Source organism: Mastomys coucha, unplaced genomic scaffold, assembly GCF_008632895.1.
Source record: "Mastomys coucha isolate ucsf_1 unplaced genomic scaffold, UCSF_Mcou_1 pScaffold11, whole genome shotgun sequence".
Taxonomy (NCBI): Eukaryota; Metazoa; Chordata; class Mammalia; order Rodentia; family Muridae; genus Mastomys; species Mastomys coucha.
In genome coordinates, this window is record NW_022196893.1 from 17,276,366 (window position 1) to 17,295,435 (window position 19,070).

Consider the following 19,070-nt stretch of genomic DNA (forward strand, 5'->3'; position numbering starts at 1 on the left):
TGCCTGCTGCCTGCTGAGGCCTTGCTTTTCTAACACCAGCCTGTTATTGCCTCTCGGCCACAGCAGCGCAGTTAAGTGTTCACATGCTTAAATAGAAGTGGGCCATCTGTAAGATTCAGAACAGGCATAGGACAGGGCTTCTCCCTTCAATGGTTGGAAAAGCCTTATTTTTGAGACTTAGCCAGCAGCTGGCTGGTAGGGGTCTGTGGTGACTAATTTTATATCAACCTGATTCAAGCTAGAATTATCTGAAAAGGAGGGAACCTCAACTGAGAAAAATACCTCCATAAGATCTAGCTGTAGGGCACTTAGTGATTGATAGGGGAGGGCCTAGCCCATTGTGGGTGGGGCCGTCCTTGAGCTGGTGGTCCTGGGTTCTTTAAGAAAGTGTAAGTCATAATGAACAAGCCAGCAAACAGCACTCCTCCATGGCCTCTGCATCAACTCCTGCCTCCAAGCTCCTGCCCTGCTCAAGTTCCTGCTCTCACTGCCCTTGATAATGAACTGTGAATGAATTAACGTCCTCCCTCCCCTAGCTGCTTTTGGTCATGGTGTTTCATCTCAGCGATAGTAACCCTAAGTCAGGGTCCATACTTTTCGGGGACAGTGTTTGATAGAGCCTGGCTCTCTTGTTTTTAATACTTAGTCATGCATCTAGAGGTTGCCTGGTCTGGACAGGAATAGGTCTGCTGGGTCTGTGTACAGGAGGGATGGTGCCTGGTTAGGATGGGATCTCTAGAAGCTTGATGGCTCAGTTCCTGTCTCTCCTTTAGCCCCTTTACTAGAATTACAAATGGTGCTGGACATTGAGCCCAGGTCCTCCGCAAGAGCAGTAAGTGCTCCTAACCACTGAGCCATCTCTCCAGCCCCTTAATTGTTCTCCTCTTGAAGAGTGGACTGTGGAGTCCTTCCTTAATGGAATTAGTCCTTTGACCTCAGGCTTCCCTGACAGCCCGTGCTTGTGTTGTGCAGAGCGAGTCCACCGGCATCTGGACGGGCACGAGGTGCGGTACCTGCAGTTTGCCTTCCGCTGGATGAACAACCTGCTGATGAGGGAGCTGCCCCTGCGCTGCACCATCCGCCTGTGGGACACCTACCAGGTGAGCACCCGGCCGATGGCCCCAGCCCCACCGTGCCTCCGCCTACACTGGATTCCCGGCAGAATATCCTCTCCCTTGCAACAAAGTCTTAAAAAAATAAATCTAGCTCTGGTGTTCCTGTCATCTGGCTATATGTAGAACAAGGGAAAGGACTTTCTAAGATTTTCTTTGTCACCTGATTGCACTCCAGCTGGTTGGTGACAGTCCCCTCCCACGCTCACTGGCAATTTACATTTTAAGCAGAGTTAAACTGTCCGTATGGCCGAGTAATCATGTACCTCTGCTGTACATCCGAGCAGCTTCCAGAAACTTTACACTCGGGGCTCACGGGTTGTCTCTGTTTTGAGTTACTTACAATAAAGATTTAAAGAAATCCTCAGACAGATGCGGCACAATATGAAATTTTCCACTCTTCACCAATTTTGATGAAATTCATGTCTTGAGGAGATTGAGTTTTCCAGAAGCATCCGCCTTGACTCCCCTGAGTGTCCATTGCTTATTCTAGTCTCTTTTCGGTCTGTGTGTGAGGCCTGCTGAAGCTGCCCTGTGTGTACATGGGGTGTGGGCACTGGCTTGCAGAAGCAGGCACTGCAGCCTGGGGAAAGGCAGCAGATCTCCACAAAGAGTTAGGAAGGAAGCAGCAAGTGCGTTCCTTTTTATAGTTAAAGATGGGAAGTCCTCCCCGCTGTGAGAGCCCTGGGTGGGCTCTGTGCCAGGGCTTTGCAAAGGGGGCACTGCATTGGTGTTGGGAGTAGGTCTAGAAGATAGGGCTCCAGGTAGCATGTGTCAGTATAAGGTGGCATGTATCTAGGCTTTGCATAGTACTCAGTGTTAGAACCCTTGCACTTGGGTATACAGAGGTTGGTGCAGGCAGGACCCTTGCACAAGACTAAACCTTTAGGGGGTCTTTGGTTTAGAAATTACAGGACATTGTTATGGGTGCTGTGTCTTTCCCACAGGCCAGGATGCTATTGGGCCCTTGTGTCCACCATCTCTGCCTAAATTTGGAACTCCTATGAATGGTTGTGCCACCTTTCATTCTAAGTGCTGGTGCTGCATTTGTATACCCACCCTGGAAATGGCGGGTTTGTGGATATCTTTTTTTCCTTTTTTTTCCCCTAATACCTAATGATAGTTAATGCTATCAACTTGATGGGATCTAGAGTCACCAAAGGGTTAACCTCCGGGCCTACCTGTGAGAAAGTCTTTACATTAGACTAGCCTCTGGACAAGTCTGCTAGGGCTTGTGTAGGTTAGGTTGAGGTGGGAAGACACCTCCCAATGACAGACTGAGTGGGAAGGAGAGGGAATCTGAAGCCCAGCATCCATCGCTTGCTACTTCCTGACCAACCGCAGATCCCATTGACTAGTTGCCTCATGTTCTGAGACTTTCCCAACATGATGGCCTGTACTCTTGATCTGCGAGCCAAACAATCCCATCCTCCCTCAAGCTGCTTTGTCGGTGTTTTGTTGAAGCAATGGGACAAGTAGCTAAAACTGCCTTCTGTCTGTCCTGCCTCCTGTGTTCTGAGGTGCCGTCTGGAGGCCTGTGTGGCAATATTCTGTGAACTGTGTGGTTGGATGTGTTTTCATGGCAGAGCATGTTCCTGATTCGTAGGTTTTCTATCTTGGAATTGACAGCTACAGAATTCCCATTCAGTAATGCTAGCTGGGAATTAAAGCCTTACCTGGAGCTGTCTGGCCGAAGTAGCTGTCAGTCGAGTCCATTGATTAGCTTTCTGTTGATGACAGGAAACAAAACCTAATATCCTGTAAATTGCAAATGCTCTCATTCCTGTGATTGCTCAGGCTGTTCATGACCCAGGCTTGCTCATTAAGCTCAGAGATCCTTGCAAGTCTGTCCCATTATGAGTAAAGCAGGCCTCAAGTCAATCACACTTGGAGCAGACAGAAGACAGATGAGCTCAGCCATGTCCTGCACTGTTTCCCTGAAGTGCTCAGTTGGCTTTCAAACGTCGAGACTACTCATAACCTCTTCGTTGAGTTAATTTTCCTGCAATTTAATTTTGTCATGAATCAAACTCCTTTGTATCAGAGCTCTTTTTTGAACTGATAGGACCCTGGTCATAAGTCTTTTCCGATCTTAAAATCAGCATCTTTTCATTTTCCAGGGCTGAGCTGCCTTTTCTGGCACTGGAAGCATATAGCCATCCTCAGACAGCAGTTGAGTGGTCACTCTGTATAGCTGGGCGTTTAATTGGCTGGGCCATCCCTACAGTGTGGCTTAAGATCCTTGTGGGACACTTGCCATGGAAAAGTTGTTGATAAGCACCTTGCCCCCGGCCCCTGGACTAGACTGTGACCAGGAAATGGATGAAATGAATTGTCTTTGAATGGGACAAGCATGGGTCATGCAGATATGTGTTCCCTCAGGGTTTTCTGCTGTGTAATCACAACAGCTGGCACCACATGTGACAGCCATGGATTGGTCAGTTGTCCCCACACTTAAAAGATTTTCAGCCTGTGAGAGCTGCTTTTGAGGTTCTCAAAAGGTTATAGATCTAGCCTTGCCAGAAGCACCCTCTCTAGACTAAGCCCTCACGTGACAGCAACTCTGGAATTTATCATTTGGGTGATGGGCTGCAGCTGAGGGGCTTAGTTAATCCAGTCCCAGGCCACTGTCCTCACCAGCCCAGTCAGCCATCTTGTTTTATTCTTCCCATGTGGCAGGGACACATAGCTTTCTGCCCACACAAAGGTGGTGTGCTTGGATGGTTGTTTGATGACAAACGGCCTGTTGCACTGCTCCTGGCCTCTCACCTGACCCGTTCACATCTTAGGTGGAACACCTCATTTTACTTATTGTCCTCATTGCTGCCATTTTCACTCCTCCAAGGAGATGTGGGCTGGAAGGAACTGGAGTCAGGGCCTCCTTGCACTTGGCACATGCCCTGGTAATGCTCAGGAAAGAGTCTTAGCGATCCCCGAGCCACTCAGTTCACAAATATTATCTAATACTTTCCTGAACCCCTGGGACTCGGGAGTATTGCAGAGAGGACCATGATCTCAAAGGACTGTGTGCCAGTGAGAGAGCCAGGTCACAAACCAGATAGTATTGTCAGTTCCTTTGTCACAGGTGTTAGGGGAAATGCTGTGGAAGACCTCCAGAGCTAAGCAGTTCTTGGGGGATGGGTGGCAAGTGACAAGTGGCTTTGAGTTGTAGTCAATGTGCTTAGGTCTCTACAGAATGTCTGCGAAGAAGAGCATTTTATGTTGGAGGAGCCTGGTTAGGATGGAGCAGATGAAGTGTTCTAGGGAGGGGGGGAAGGTCAGTACCTACACAGAATTGCTAGAAAGGCTTTAGGGCTGGGGTCACTCACATTGGGACATTAGTTGTGTGGCTGTAGTATGAAATGGTGGCCTATGCAGAGTGGATGCTGCCAGGGCCAGAACCTTGTCCATTCAGACATGCTTCTGTGTTCCAGCTTCCTTGCGCAAAGGCCATGCTCAGGGATTGGAGGTGAGTCTAGGTATGTGGGAAGCTTCTGGAATGGTCCCTCCTTTGGTGTGGACGAGGGCTAGGCTTGAGGATTTTTTCCAGCAGATAGAGAACATATGTCTCAGTTGAGACTTCCTGGTTTCAGTCATACTGGTTTATGATAAGATACTCCTTTAGAGCTTCCATAGGGTAGGAACTATGTTCCCAGCCACCTAGGCCATCACCAGCCATGCCAGTGGGCTAGTGTTGCCCGTGCAGTCATCTCGCCAGCAAGAAGACACGTGGCACTGCTTATATACACCACAGCGCGGCGTGTCCGCCCATGATTGGGTGTTTGCTCATCACCCCACGTGACGCCCCGGGATGGGCCGTGACTTGGCGTCTTTTCACTCTATGCACATGCGCAAACAGTTCTCTATGCACATGCACAAACAGTTGTTTACCAGAAGTCGACAGCGGAAGTAGGCGCCATCTTGTCATGGCGAATGCCTCTCCAGCTCTACCGCTCTCCACAGGCTAGAAAACAGAGCTTTCCCCAATCTATCCTTGAGAGACCCCAGCCCTTGAGGAACTTCTTTTATAGATATGGAAAGCCCTAGAAAGTGCACGGCAGATTCCTGTCTTTGGGAACTGTGGCCTCACTGTTGCATATACTGCAGAGCTTGTGCAGCTCACAGAGCAGCGAGTAGTTAGTTACACATTGCTAGAATCGTGCTGTTGCAGGTATTCCAAGTAGCATTTGCCACTAAGACTAGACAGGATAGACTGGAGCATGGGATGAAGAATTATTAGCTCTTATGCATGTGAGAAGCCTGTTAGCTTTTAATGGTGTGACCCAGGACACCTGGGTCTCACTGCAGCCATTCTCGGGCACATTCAAGAGATGTATGGAGGGTCAGGCTGTAAAGGCCTGGAAGGAAGAAGGTTCTGCCCCAGAGACCAGTTTGTAGTAAGCATGGAGTAGGCTTCTCTAATGCTTCTAAAGGGAAGTGATTTCAGCAGAGGTTGGGTGGCTTACAGGAGGTGGAAGATGGCCAGAAGTCATTTTCTAGTAGGTCTAGCCTGTCAGCATCAGACCATGAAGTTGGATTATGTTGTGGTTTCCAAGGGTTTTCTGAGCTCCCAGGAGGTATGTCTGCTATTGACATCCATCCATCCTCCAGTGTTTCCACTGTCACCTATAACATGACACTTGTTCCATGAAGAGCCTGTATGAGAAGACACGGAGCAACATGGTGGTGTCTGAGGAAACACTCTGGGAGCTCACAGCTGGCCAGGGAAGGGGGCACATGACACAATCATAGCCATGTTTATGTTGACAATGAAGCCAGGCACTGGCATCTTGGGCAGGAACCTCCCAGTCTAGGGAGTTAAGGAGGGCAAAGTGGGGTTCTAAAGGCAGGGACCTCATGCTCAATCTGCCACACAGAGTAGGTGCAGTGAGGTGACTGTGGTAGGCTGTAGTGGGCCAGTTGTGCATTGCATGGAGTCTAGAGGCAGGTAGTCAGAGCTGGCTCGGCTTGAGGCATGGCCGCTATGGCTGTCGGGGCACCTGGAGTCCAGAGTTGAGAACAGGCTCCTAGCACCTGCTACATCCTTTGCTGCGCCCAGCTGACCGCTGTCATGGCTTCTGGGCCTCTTGGTGCCACAGCGCAGATTCTGTGGCTCAGGTGGCATTGGAACTGATGGATTGGGTTAATCTAATAAGCCTGAGGAAGCACGTCTCCATACAACACATTTTTTCATAAGCCCATTAAGATTTGAGAGTGTAAGCTCTTCATGCCTACCCACCTACAGGAAGCAAGCATACATCACTGTCAGTCTGGTAAGGATTTAGAAACAGAACACTCAGCAGGACTTGGCTCACTGCAGTTACGTTTGCAGGGAGGAGCCGGAAGAGGAAAGGGCAAGCCTGCCCCCAGAGAGCGACAGTAGCAGCACCGTGCCTTGGGAACCGAGAGGCCAGCTGACCGTGTATGTGGAGTGCCACTCTGGGCTTTGCCCCTCTTCTTCCTGTTTTGATCAGTAGCTTTGTCACATTTGGACCTTGGGCAGTGTGAAGGGGACAGTTCTTTCCTCTGCAGTTCTGGCCTACTCAGTCTGCTTGGTCAGGTGTGTGAGGGCTCAGTAGCGCTGACCAGGCACATCCCAGAGGAGTGATGTCCAGGTTCCATCACCTCCACACAGTTCTGACACTGGGCATCTCTCGAGCCCACATTGGGGCTGTATCTCAAGTTCTTTTTCAGTCAAAAAAGTGTGAGGTATGTTTAGATCAGTGCCCCACTGCTGTCACAGGTGCCTGAGGTAATGAACTTAGGTGTATTCTAGTGGAAATTTCTGTCCATGGTTTTTGGCCCTGTGGTGAGGGAGCATAGCATGCTTGGATGAAAATGCCTCACCCCAAGGCTGGGATGTGAGAGAGGAAGAAGGGCCTGGAGTACTCTTACTTTCAAGAGCATATGCCCCAGCTTGAAGTCCTCCCACTAAACTTAGCATCTTAAAGTTCCTCCCACCTCCCAGTGGTTATCAGGTGTGACAGAGCCTTGAGCATATGGGCCTTTGGAGGACATCCATCTATATGTATAGACTTTAGTGGAACTGAAAAGCTTGTTGATGGGTGAGTGTTAATTTCAGCTTCTAGCAACAGGCTAGGCAGGCAGTTCATCCCCTTTACCATTTAGATTCTATGGGAAGGTACAGTTAAAGGGCCACAAACTGCCTGTGTTCCTGAGTGATCTGCAGAGAATAGTTAAGAGTGGTAAGTTGGGCCAGGGGAAGGCCTTCACTTTTCCCTTCCCAGCATCTTGCCTCCCTGTAGCATTACTAACAGGTACTGCATGGCAACCCATTGTGACCATTCTGAATAACTTCCTTTGTATTTGCTTTAAGCTAGACAAGAATAGTAGCTGATTCTGGAGGTAAATTGATTGGTTATGCCATTTTGTAACTGTAGAGTAGAAAGTATCTACTCTTTGAGTCCCCACCTCAACAAGTTAGCTTTATGGTGCATGTACATCCCTTCTGAGGGCCTCCTGGGCACTAGGCTCGGGACCGAGACAACCAACCAGGAAGCAGATACCAGAGTAGTTGGGTCACTAGCTTTGACCTCTGTTGTCTCCTCTTATAACAGCCTCATGTGGATGGGTCAGTGCTTGGTGCCCATCTGGGAAATAGAGGATGTGGAGAACCAGGCAGCACCCTGGGCTCATCTGGCATCTTCATACCTTCCTTCCAATCTACCCCACAGTCTGATTCTCAGATTCTCAGAAGTAGATGACAGAAGTCAGTAAGAAACAGCACCGGGCTTGGTAATCTCTAGGCTCTGCAACAACGGATTTCAAAGAAAATGGCAGAAGGAAGCTTGTTGCTGTGGTGGTAGCAAGGAGGCTACAGCAGGGGCCCCTTGGGAAGACCGAGTGACATTCTGTGGGTGGACGACGTGAAATGCTGTCTGTCCATGTGGTATTATTTATGCATGCACAGATTTCAGGAGAGAGCATTTGAATACAAGTCTTTTTAGGATGTCAGTAGGGTCCAGGAATTGGGACAACAGGCTGCTCTGTTGAGGCCCCTCTCTCTGGAGCTGAGTAGAAGGTCTTTGGACTCCCTCTGCCTCATGCAAGGTAGTTCAGGAAAGCCTGCATTTGCAAGTCTGAGAAGAGCTTGGGACTTTGCACTCTCAATGTGGAAGTCACTAGGTGATGTCCCCATGGAGCCCTCAAGCAGCCCAGAGTGTGACATGCTAGAGGCCAGCAGTGTGCAGCTTTGCCCTCATAGGAGCATCTGCAGGTGGGGGTCACTGCTCCATGTAGAAATCCTGGCCATATGGGTCTCTGTTAGGTCACTGGACCTCTGGGAAAAGTTTCTCAGTCTTTGATTATCCCTTTGAGATGGTGTGAGAACTGTACAAGGAGACAGATGCCAGAGTCACTAATGAGGGCAAAGTAGAGACCTGTGGGAGGGCTGTTCCTCCCTATGTGCAGTAGGCGGTAGAGGTAGGAGGGAAGCCCAGAGCACACGTGACCTCTGATGACTGGATTTCCCTGAGGGTACTAGTCTCTCTGTCTGTGTGGCTGGAATCTGTGGTCTGAAACAGAAGTCTCTCTATGCTTGGGCTACTGATGTCATAGGGCATGGACCTCTGAAAGCATGTGCATTCACCTCGTGGTTCAGTGAAGGGCTTTAGTGCTAATTGATGAATGAATTGATGACCTTTTAGGACCTGAGTCCTGGATTCCCCACACAGGACTAGTAGTGACTGGCTGTTCTGTGGCCATGTTCGACAGGAGTGGGAGATCTAGAGGTGGTAGCTTCTCCTAGTGTCACAAAGACTTTGTTCTTGTCCTGTTTCTACTAATCTCTGAGATGATGTATTCATGAATATTTTATCTGAAGAGGGACCTTCAGCAATTTGTTTAAGTTCCATGGGCCTCTGGGTTCAAGAAAGCCAGGGCTGTTGGAGGGAACCCTAGAGGAGCCTGGATTTCTGGCATGTGTGAGGTTGCTTCTCCAGAGCAGGGGTCACCAGCAGGCCACTCCTCCAGGGAGCTAGCCATTCCCCAATACCAAGATCCCATTTATCTGCTAAAAATGCACAGCCTGGGAGAGTCCCACTATGATTACAAGGGTGGACCTACAGCGAATGATAACTAAAGCTGTGTGTCCTGAATAAGAACCATATGCTTGCTTTAGGGGAATTGTTAAATTCTGTGTGGCCAGAGAATCCAGTCATCCTCCCACGGTGTCAGGCTGGGATGCTGAGGGGTAGGGTGTAGATGTGTCTGCTTTCCACAAATGACTGACTGGTCTGTGCTCACAGTGACTGGAATGGATGGGAAGATGATCCACAGGCAAGCAGGAAAGGACAGAGCAAGGATCTGCTGTGGCTTGAGAGTAGAGTGAGCCGGTAGCTTTCAGACGGCCTGTAGAATTCCTCTTTGAGGACTTTCTCCTGTGCTCTTGGGTGATGTGTGTCCTCATCCTATGGGGCCGTGCTGTCCTCCAGTGTCCTACCAACCTTCTGCTTCTGTGCAGATACTCAGCTTCTTCCCTGGGACTTGCTCTGGCCTTTGTTCAGCTGCCCCCATGAGGTCTTCTCTAGGCACAGGCTTGACTTCAGCCTGCGGCATGAGGTAGACAGGTAGACTAGGCTTCACATTTCCATCCTTGCTGCTTCCCAAGGCCATTAGGCTTGACTTCCTCTTGGGAAGCAATGGCTTAGAAGCAATGGCTTACCTGCTTTCTGTATGTGCAAGAGTCGCTTGCTCCTAGCCCACAGGACAATGTAACCACAAGAAAAAGCTGAAGAAGGGCCCACTTGAGGTATGGGTGCCTGCTGGCTGTCCCAAGAGCCCTAGATCTGCTATTGTCACCAAAACATAGCTCCTCTGGGATCCAGGTTCCATGTGGACAGTAGAAATGAGGTCAAGTCTAGCTCTGTATGGTAATCATGCATCTATATGGACCTGTCTCATTGTAAGGTGGCTTTAAAGTCTACGTAAGCTCAGTAGATGCTCAAATAGCTCATTATCATTAATCTTGGTCAGCTTCCCCCTAGTATTAGCTCTCTGCTAGCCTCAGTCACTGCACAGATGTGGGCTGCTTCTCTGTGCAGTGTGGTTATGCTGCTATTAGAAATTGGGAGCACTTACCCTGAGTAGTTAACCTAGTCCATCTGGTGATCCTATGCCATGTAGAAACAGTGCCCAGTACATTATACAAAGGACAAGGACCAAAGACAAAAGCAGGACCATCTAGACATAGAGACTTTTAGAGTGCTTCTGCCAGCCCTGATAGGGCAGCTGGGAACTAGGAACTAAATATTCCCTGGGGATCAGGTCCACCCACATCTCCTCCCCATTCCTGTATCAGCCCATATATCCCCTTTTACCCCCCTGCTTCTCTCTCCTGGCACTGACTTGAGATCCTATGTCCCTGCTATGGGCCAGCTCATGTTACCCCAGGGCCAGGGGAAAGGAAAGCTGCTTCATTCTGCCCCCAGGCCAGGGTTTGAGGAAAACTGCTGTTTGTAGGGAGTAACACTTGTTCCCAATCCCTGCATGGAAGCAGGAAAGCCTCCCTGGTCCCAGCAGGCATCATGCTTCTGGGTGCTTTCTGTCCACATGGCCTTGATTTAGAGACTTTCCTGTAGACACTCAACTAGCTTGAAAATTACCTCCATCTTTATATGCTATGAAAGAACTTAAAAATTAAGTTAACCCAAGACCAGTGTGGGTAGTCTCAAGGTTTCCAGTCCACTTTTCTGTAACATTTTGTTTATGATCCTCCTGACCATAAACAGCTCCGCCCGTTTCCCTGATGCAATGCTCACAGCTTTGCCTCGTGGGCAAGTTACGGGTCCTGCCTGCTCCATCATAGGGCTCTCAGCTGCTTGGGGGGAGGCAGGACACAGGAAGTTGACTGCCTTTAGTCCCCACACAATCACTGGGTGTTGGTGTCGGGCAGTAGGACAGCCCCAGGACACCACTTCGGGGGTGGGGAAGCACTATCCGAGGCTTGGGACAGCCAGAGTTGGCTCAGGGGTCCCAGGGCCTGTGACAAGGCCAGGGCTGTCTGGTTCTCAGGCTTTTGGACACCCAGGCGCTGCTGGGAGCCATAGAAGGGGTTTCAAGACTTAGCTCAACCGGGAACAAGGCTACCTTTGACGGTCCCACAGGCAAGTAGTTGGCTCTTTTTTCTAGGTCAGTTGGGACCAGGCTTTAAGACAGCTTCCTGGGCCAGCTGCTGCCTTCCTATCACTGAGCATTGGAATTAACCTCCAGGATGTAGTGTGCGAGGAGGTCGTCCTGATAGAAGCAGGCCGGTGTGTGCATCTCGTTTGGTGTGTGCATCTTGCTCAGTGCCTGGAACTCCTGACAGGTGCCGTTCTCCTTCTAAACTGTGCCGTCACGAACCACTGTAGAGTGGAGGGTACTAGAGCCCAGCACAGGTGGGTGCCACTGAGAAAGGAGGGAGTCTTCCCACGCGTTGGAGATGGCAGTTTCCATTGTAGCACACTCACCGAGCTGACTGCCACCACAAGCAGCCACCATGCCTTTGGATGTCACTGTGACTGCAGAAGATGCAGTGTGTCCACTGTCTGTGCTACATCCAGCCTCACTCTGCTCTGGCTATGTTTCCCGGGCTGTATCCTTCCTGCTTCTGAGCTCCCTCTCAGCACCCACTTTTGGCCCTCCTCTGCACTCCTCCTCGGGCACAGCAGAGCTTTCCAGCAGCAGCAGCAGCAGCAGCAGCAGCAGCAGCAGCAGCAGCAGCAGCAGCAGCAGCAGCAGCAGCAGCAGCAGCAGCAGCAGCAGCAGCAGCTCATTCCCATTCCCACAGTGTGGCTCTCCTTCCTGCACAGGCCTGCTGGAGCCTGGGTATTCATTTCCCCCTCTTGGCTGTGATAACAGGAGACAGGCACTTTGCTGCTGATTGAAGTCAAGTAGCGGGGCCAGCAGCAGGGTCTGGGAGATTGCTGATGATCCCTGACACACAGGAGCAGTACTGAGAGAGCAGTGGGCTCTCAGTGGCCTTGGTGTCTCTTCTCCTTCATCACCCTGTACTGGAGCACTGGTGTTGGGCATAGGCTTAGGGGTGCATGTATGCTTTGCAGGGCTTTGGGGGTAGGGCCACTTCTCTCTGAAGCTAGTGTCTTCTTGCTCTTAAAGCATGGCTGTGGCTCACAGGAGCCTTAGATAGCACATAGGAGCCAAGGTAGGTGCACTGTAGGACAGCATGGCTACAGGTAGGCGCGCTGTAGGACAGCATGGCTACAGGTAGGTGCGCTGTAGGACAGCATGGCTACAGGGTAGGTGCGCTGTAGGACAGCATGGCTACAGGTAGGTGCGCTGTAGGACAGCATGGCTACAGGGTAGGTGCGCAGTAGGACAGCATGGCTACAGGTAGGCGTGCTGTAGGACGGCATGGCTACAGGGTAGGTGCGCTGTAGGACGGCATGACTACAGGGTAGGCGCGCTGTAGGACGGCATGGCTACAGGTAGGTGCGCTGTAGGACGGCATGGCTACAGGGTAGGTGCGCTGTAGGACAGCATGGCTACAGGTAGGTGCGCTGTAGGACGGCATGGCTACAGGGTAGGTGCTCTGTAGGACGGCATGGCTACAGGTAGGTGCGCTGTAGGACGGCATGGCTACAGGGTAGGTGCGCTGTAGGACGGCATGGCTACAGGGTAGGTGCGCTGTGGGACGGCATGGCTACAGGGTAGGTGTGCTGTGGGACGGCATGGCTACAGAGTAGGTGCGCTGTAGGACGGCATAGCTACAGGGTAGGTGCGCTGTAGGATGGCATGGCTACAGGGTAGGTGCGCTGTGGGATGGCATGGCTACAGGGTAGGCGCGCTGTGGGACGGCATGGCTACAGGTGGAGGAGCTGTTCCAACACAGTGCTCTCCCTTCTTGAGCTCTGCTCATTCAGCTCCCTTCACCCTTGGGACTTGGTCTTTGTGTGACTTTCTAGGCAGAAGGGGCTATGGGAGTTTCCAGGCCACCTGCCTAGAGTGGCTGCATGGAGCCAGAGACTGCCATAGCCAACATATCAGAGGATGGTTGGTGGGGAAAGAACCCCTGATAGTAACTGGGGCAATATGTGCAGTCTTCTTTCTTACAAAGACAGAATTCAGAACCTTGGGACTGGGTATATAGCTCAGTAGTAAAATGTTTGCCTAGTATGTACAAGGCCCTGGGTTCAGTCCTCAGCACTCTGGGGTTGGGAGTACTTTGAAGATACACACCAGTGGCATATTTATCTTCTCAGCGTTTCTAATGCCAGAGCTGGGAGCTGGAATCACTGAGGCCTGGAAGTGGGGAAGTCTAGGATACAGAGAGATCCCACCCATACTACAAGAGGGTCACCAGAAAGGGAGGTGGTGGAGTAGCCTCAGGAGGTTGGGAAGGTGGTCCTAAACAGTGGACCTGGGTGAGGTCACTTAGAAGTCTTATCATGGGTCAAGTGGTCCTGGGGGGAGTCATGCGGCAGCCCTCTGTAGGTGTCAGCCAGCCCACAGAATGCACACTTACTCGAAGTTTGGTCAGGGCTTGGTCAGGGCTCTGAGGCAGAAGTGGGGTCCTCTTGATGCTTTGTTGCTGAGCTACATAGGGGAGTTAGCAGACCTTCCAGTGTCAGAATGAGCAAGAGTGCTTCTGGCTTGAGTGAACAAGGATGCATGACTAGATCAAGGAGGCCTCCTTTGTTGGCAATCTGAGAATCTGGAGAGGCCCTGCTGGGACAAGACTGAGGGAACTTGAGCTATGGCTCTTGGTGTTGTTTCTGTACATCTTTGTTAGCTCTGCTCATCATTAAAGCCACAATGTTCAAAGCCAGTCTTTCTATGTCTCTTCGAAGCGGAGCAGGCCCTCCTGGACTTCAGTGGCAGCCACTAAGGGCTTCTTTCTCTTTAGGAGAAAGTGACTGATGCAAATAATTGCCAAATGGGTAGCAGAGAAGCGCTGACAGAAAGGGCAAGTGGGTGAGTTGGAGCTGCTTCAGCACCTGACCCCCCAGAAGCTCTCTACCGTGCAGGTGCAGCTCAGGCCTGGCCCCTCCTGTCAGCAAAGGTGAGGACTGTTGCTCACAGTTAGTCATCAGAGGCTTTGCCTACCCACTTCAGATCTATCTGCAGTTCCCAAAGCCACTTAACATAAGCACTGGGATCTTGTGCATTTGAGATGGAAGAGGGGCCACCCCCATGCTATGCCCTCCATGAAGAAGCTTGGAAGCTGTTTCTGGGGGGACAGAGAAATGGAGGCTCCCTCCCTCTTCTTCCACTCCTTCAGCTCTTCTCCCTTACTTAAGGTCCTGTCCTTGTTTCTGTGTTCTTGGGGTCCCTAGGGTACCTGTCCTTCTTACACTCTACCCTAGACACTCAGCAGTGTGCTATCTGCCCCTGGGTTCTCTCAGACACTGCACAGACTTCGGGGTGGTACCTTTGGTTCCACCTTTATTCAACCTTTCAACAAAGGTCAGTGTTCACTGGTGACTTTGGTTTTCATCTCTTCTGAACTTTGTTAAGCATGGACTTGTGGTCTGTCCCCTATTTGGTCTGAATTTCTCTCGTGCCCTTGAGTTTGCTAGTCCTTTTGTGTTGTTTAGAGTGTCCACCTTTACTGCTCAGAGGCCCTTCATTATGAGGCTTCTCAGCATTGCTGGGCCTTCCCACCTTAGGCGACACCTCTGTGACAGGGTCATTTGCTCCCCTGGTGGTCCTCCTCAGAGAAAAGTGGTACTGCTTTTTCCCTGTTATACCTGGGAATGCACTTGCTCAGCCTCAGATCCTTGTAGCCCTGTGGTCTATTTTAACAAGTATTGGAGAGATCGGGCCTACTTTCCAAGCATGAGGACTGCTGAACTTGGGGTGTCTTGCCAGCCACACAGGACTGGCCGTGTGGCCACATAGGCAGCGCTTTCTTTGTCCTGACTGAATTTCATGTTCCTATTTTATTTCTTTTTTTTTTTTTTCCTATTTTATTTCTAAATGGTCCATGGTAGCTCTCAGCACACATCACCATACTTGTGCTGGTAGAGGGAGGTTGGTGCGGTGGTAGATGAGGGTCATGGCGTGATGGAGAGGAGGAGGAAAGCTGACAGTGCTCTGCAGTCCTCATGAGATGGAGGGAGGGAGCTACTGAGAGATCCCTTGCCCCACACAGTTCCCTGCTCAGTGAAGACCTTTTCCCTCCCATCCCACCACTCTCACTGGGCGGCTTTTCTTAACTGCCAGTAGACACCAGCACCTGCCCTCACTCTATCATAGACTTGCTGTCCTTCTCAGTAGGTTTACTCTGAATCCCAAGTCTCTCTTAGGCCAGTACCACTAGCTTATGACCCCTGCTACCTGTCACCCAGCACCCAACCTACTTCTTCCCAATTCCATACCTAAGACTATGGTTTCTGCACCTGAATGACCATCCACTTCCCTATCAGTTCCCCTGAGGTGGTCATCACCAATTGGCACTAAGGTGCTACCTTCTCCTGCTTCGCTGCTTCCTAAGCTCATATTGCTGCTTTTGACCAGCAGAGCTGATCCAAAGCCATAGGTGTTTCAAGCCATAATTTTCAAAAATTCAGTCAGTCTATAACCCATAATCTCCAATCTAGACTATTTAACAAAGACCTGAAAATACAATTCTAGAAAAAATAATTTAAAACATTCTTTCTAAAGACATTTTTAAAGAAGGTGATTTATTTGAAAAACATCAAAACATGACAGAACTCTTCATAGGCTAGTTTACCCAGCAGAATGGGCCACAGCATATTGCAAGCATTAACACTCAGGAACAGTACAGCAGTGGGGTAGACATAGAGCCACAGCCAGTGAACTGTATTCGTAGAGATTGGCCAGAAAGTCAAAAACACGTTGCTGGTTAATAATTGTGTATGCCCAGCTTTGTTACTGAGGACATGGTAAGCTACCATGGTGGTTTACCTTAAACATATCTGTGAAATGGGTCAGACTATCCCATGTACCATCACCAAAGAGCCAATACCTCAAGAAGTTCTCTCTTCATCCACTGAGGATGCTGCCAAATTGGCTGTTTTGTGCATAATGCATGGAGTCAACATTGTGACAGCATACTGTTACTTTCCTTCACTGTCACAACGTGCTTAACAGTCATCTTAAAAGAAGGAAGGACTGGGCTGGAGAAGTGGCTCAGTGTGTGAGACCACTGGTGGCTGCTCTTACTGAGGAGCTATGCTCCGTTTCCAGAATGCACATGGTGACTTACAACTGACTGGAACTCTAGCTCCAGGGACGTTGAGTTCTTCATCACAAGCATCAGAGCTCTGGGAAGATGGATGGCCCTTCTGCACTGTGCTTGCCCCCTACCCATTACTATCCAGATGGTGCATGACAGGCCACATACTGTTGCTTCACTCAAGTTTTCTAGGAGGTAGTGGTGGCTCTCACCCCTTGGTGGAATAAGATGTCAGAATCTCAGTAGACACCTGGTTCTTGATGCTCTTAAAGGCAGATCTAAGAGAGTAGGTTACTGGGGGCTCCAGCCTGAGCTAAATGACTTTCCTCAATCTCCTCTTGTCTTAGTGTTCTGTTACTGTGAAGAGACACCATGACCATGGCAACTCTCATAAAAGATAGCATTTAATCGAGGCTGGCTTGTAGTTTCAGAGGTTTAGTCCATAACCATCAAGTTGGGGAGCATTGTGGCACGTAAGCAGATGTGGTGCTAGAGACCAGCAGAGAGTTAGTTCTCCATCTGGATCCACAGGCAACAGGAAGAGAGAGACACTGGGCCTGACTTGAGCTTTTGAAACCTTGAAGCCCACCCCCAGTGACACACTTCTTCCAACAAGGAAGGTCCTATTCCTTCTCAAGTAGTGCTGCTCCCTGATGACTTAGCATTCAAATATATGAGCATTAAAATGGGGGCCATTTTTATTCAAACCACCACACCCCTTAAGACCCCTGTGAGATCTAAAATATGGAACACCAGCCAAGTTGTCTATGATCCAGACGGTGATCTCAAGCCATTTGCCCCACTGCTTTGATGGAGACAGGACTTATAAGAGGCTTCTGCAGACGTCTGGGGGCTGTTTGGTGGAGTGTGCCTAGCCAGTGCTGCCTTCCAGTGGTCCTAGTAAGGCCACTTCTGCAGAACCTCCCTGGGGCTTGGAGGATGTCCCTAGGGCTTTCTAGGCTGGTAGGCCACGTTCATCTGTGGTATCTGGAGCTGAATCCCATAGCCACATGGTCTCCATGCACTCTGGGGTTCTGATCACCTGCTTCAAGTGCTTTGGTCACTGGTACTCTGTGTGGCTGGTGCATGTGGGTAGAAGAGCTGCCCCAGCCCTGACTGCGGTCATCCGACGGAGGGTGCAGGATCTGACTGTCTGGGCTATCCCTTCACTGAGGACGTTGGAACTGATAAGGCAGCATGGGTCTTCTTTGAGCTGTCAGTCTGAGCTAAGCCAACCTGAGTTCCTCCCTTAAGTCTGTGCCTGGTGTAGGGCCATAAGCCTATTTGAATACCCCAATGTCTTGCCAGGCAAAAGCAGCCTGTGGGGACTCCTAGTGAACGGGGGTGTATCACTCCCCCAACTCTCCTCACACCAGCCCACATGGATACTGTGAGTCTGGACTGCTCCGTGCTCCAGGAGCACAGTCCATCAGTGGGGCCAGCGGCCCAGCCCCCAGCAGGCCTGGTCTGCACAATAAGCTAGCACTCACCTGCCATGGTCCTGTCTGCTCTATCACCAACAACAAAGCCAGCAGCTGCACACAAAGGCAGATCTAAATATGAATTAAGTCCAAGTTATTAAAAAGTATTGCAAGTTTTTTCATGCCTTGAATATTGAAAATGGGAATACATATGCAAATGCAATTTAATCAGCTCCACTCTAACCTTTGAGCATTCAGCTGAGAAGTACTTTGTGATCAGGGAGGCCTCCCTCTTGGGAGAAGGGTGCCAGCCAGGGCAGAGTCAAAGCCCCTCCCCCCTCATTCTGCCAGTGACCTCCAGCCAGCTTTGTCCTTGGCTCAGTGACTCCAGCCACTATTCAGTGTTTCTGCCTTGCTTTCACTGACTCTAACTCTGTTGGGTGCTTCTTAGAGAGGCTGAGACCCTAACTCTCTCAGTGTGTTGACACAATGGCCTGGCCCCATGCAGAGTCCCCTTTCTATTATGTGGCAATGGTGCTACCTCAGCAGAATCAGCTCCTTTTTAGAGTGGCATGGATAGGGGCCATTGGAGCTACACACATCTTGAGTCTGTGGTTTGGTCATCAGCTGCTTTCTCACACCCTGATTTTACCAGGCTGCCTGACAGTGCCTCCTGGTGCTCAGTCCTCACACCCTGATTTTACCAGGCTGCCTGACACATTGCCTCCTGGTATGCAGTCCTCACACTGAGATCTTCCTTTTCTCTCGGGCATACCAAGTCCCTAGGCTTGGCAAAGCATGTTCATACAACACAACCATGCTCTTATAAACCTTGGAGTATTATAAGAGAGGTCACTGTATCCCAGAGTGTGGGCATAGAAGGGAAATGCCATCTCAGAAGATAGTCTGCAGAAGGTAACAGGGTTGAAGTGGCTGGTTGTGGTCCAGGGCATGAGGGCATGTCTACATACCACATTTCTCAGGAGCAGGGGCTGTCTGTGATCACAGTTGTAGGTGCAGTGTGGTGCCCTCCTATCCACACCCCAGGGAAGGGACAATCTCAAGGCTGGGGATTCATATGCCAGTGAATTGGGTTCCTTGGGTTGGATAGCTAGTATAATAGACTGGGCTAATGAATTCAGACACTGGTTCCCTCAAAACTGCAAAGCCAGAGGCTTGCAAGATATGGCAAAGCCATTCTTTCTTCAGGCTCACTGAGTTCTGGAAACGATGTAATGGTAAGAGCACTTACTGGGCAAGCTTGAGGACCCACGATCTCAGCCCCGAATCACAAGCCAGGTATGGCTGCACCTGTCTCTAACCTCGGCACTGTCAGGCGACAAGTGGATTGCTGGGGCTTGCTGGCTTAGCCAAAAA

The 19,070-nt window shown here is 50.3% G+C and overlaps 1 protein-coding gene across 3 annotated transcripts in view; it reads left to right on the plus strand.

The window, feature by feature from the left end:
• Positions 1 to 19,070, plus strand: part of Tbc1d22a (TBC1 domain family member 22A) — a 297,153-nt gene that overhangs the window by 188,135 nt on the left and 89,948 nt on the right. For all 3 annotated transcript variants that reach the window (XM_031352182.1, XM_031352191.1, XM_031352197.1), the window contains exon 11: positions 973 to 1,100. In XM_031352182.1, the coding sequence (XP_031208042.1) occupies positions 973 to 1,100 (128 nt within the window). The remainder of the gene's footprint in view (positions 1 to 972; positions 1,101 to 19,070) is intronic.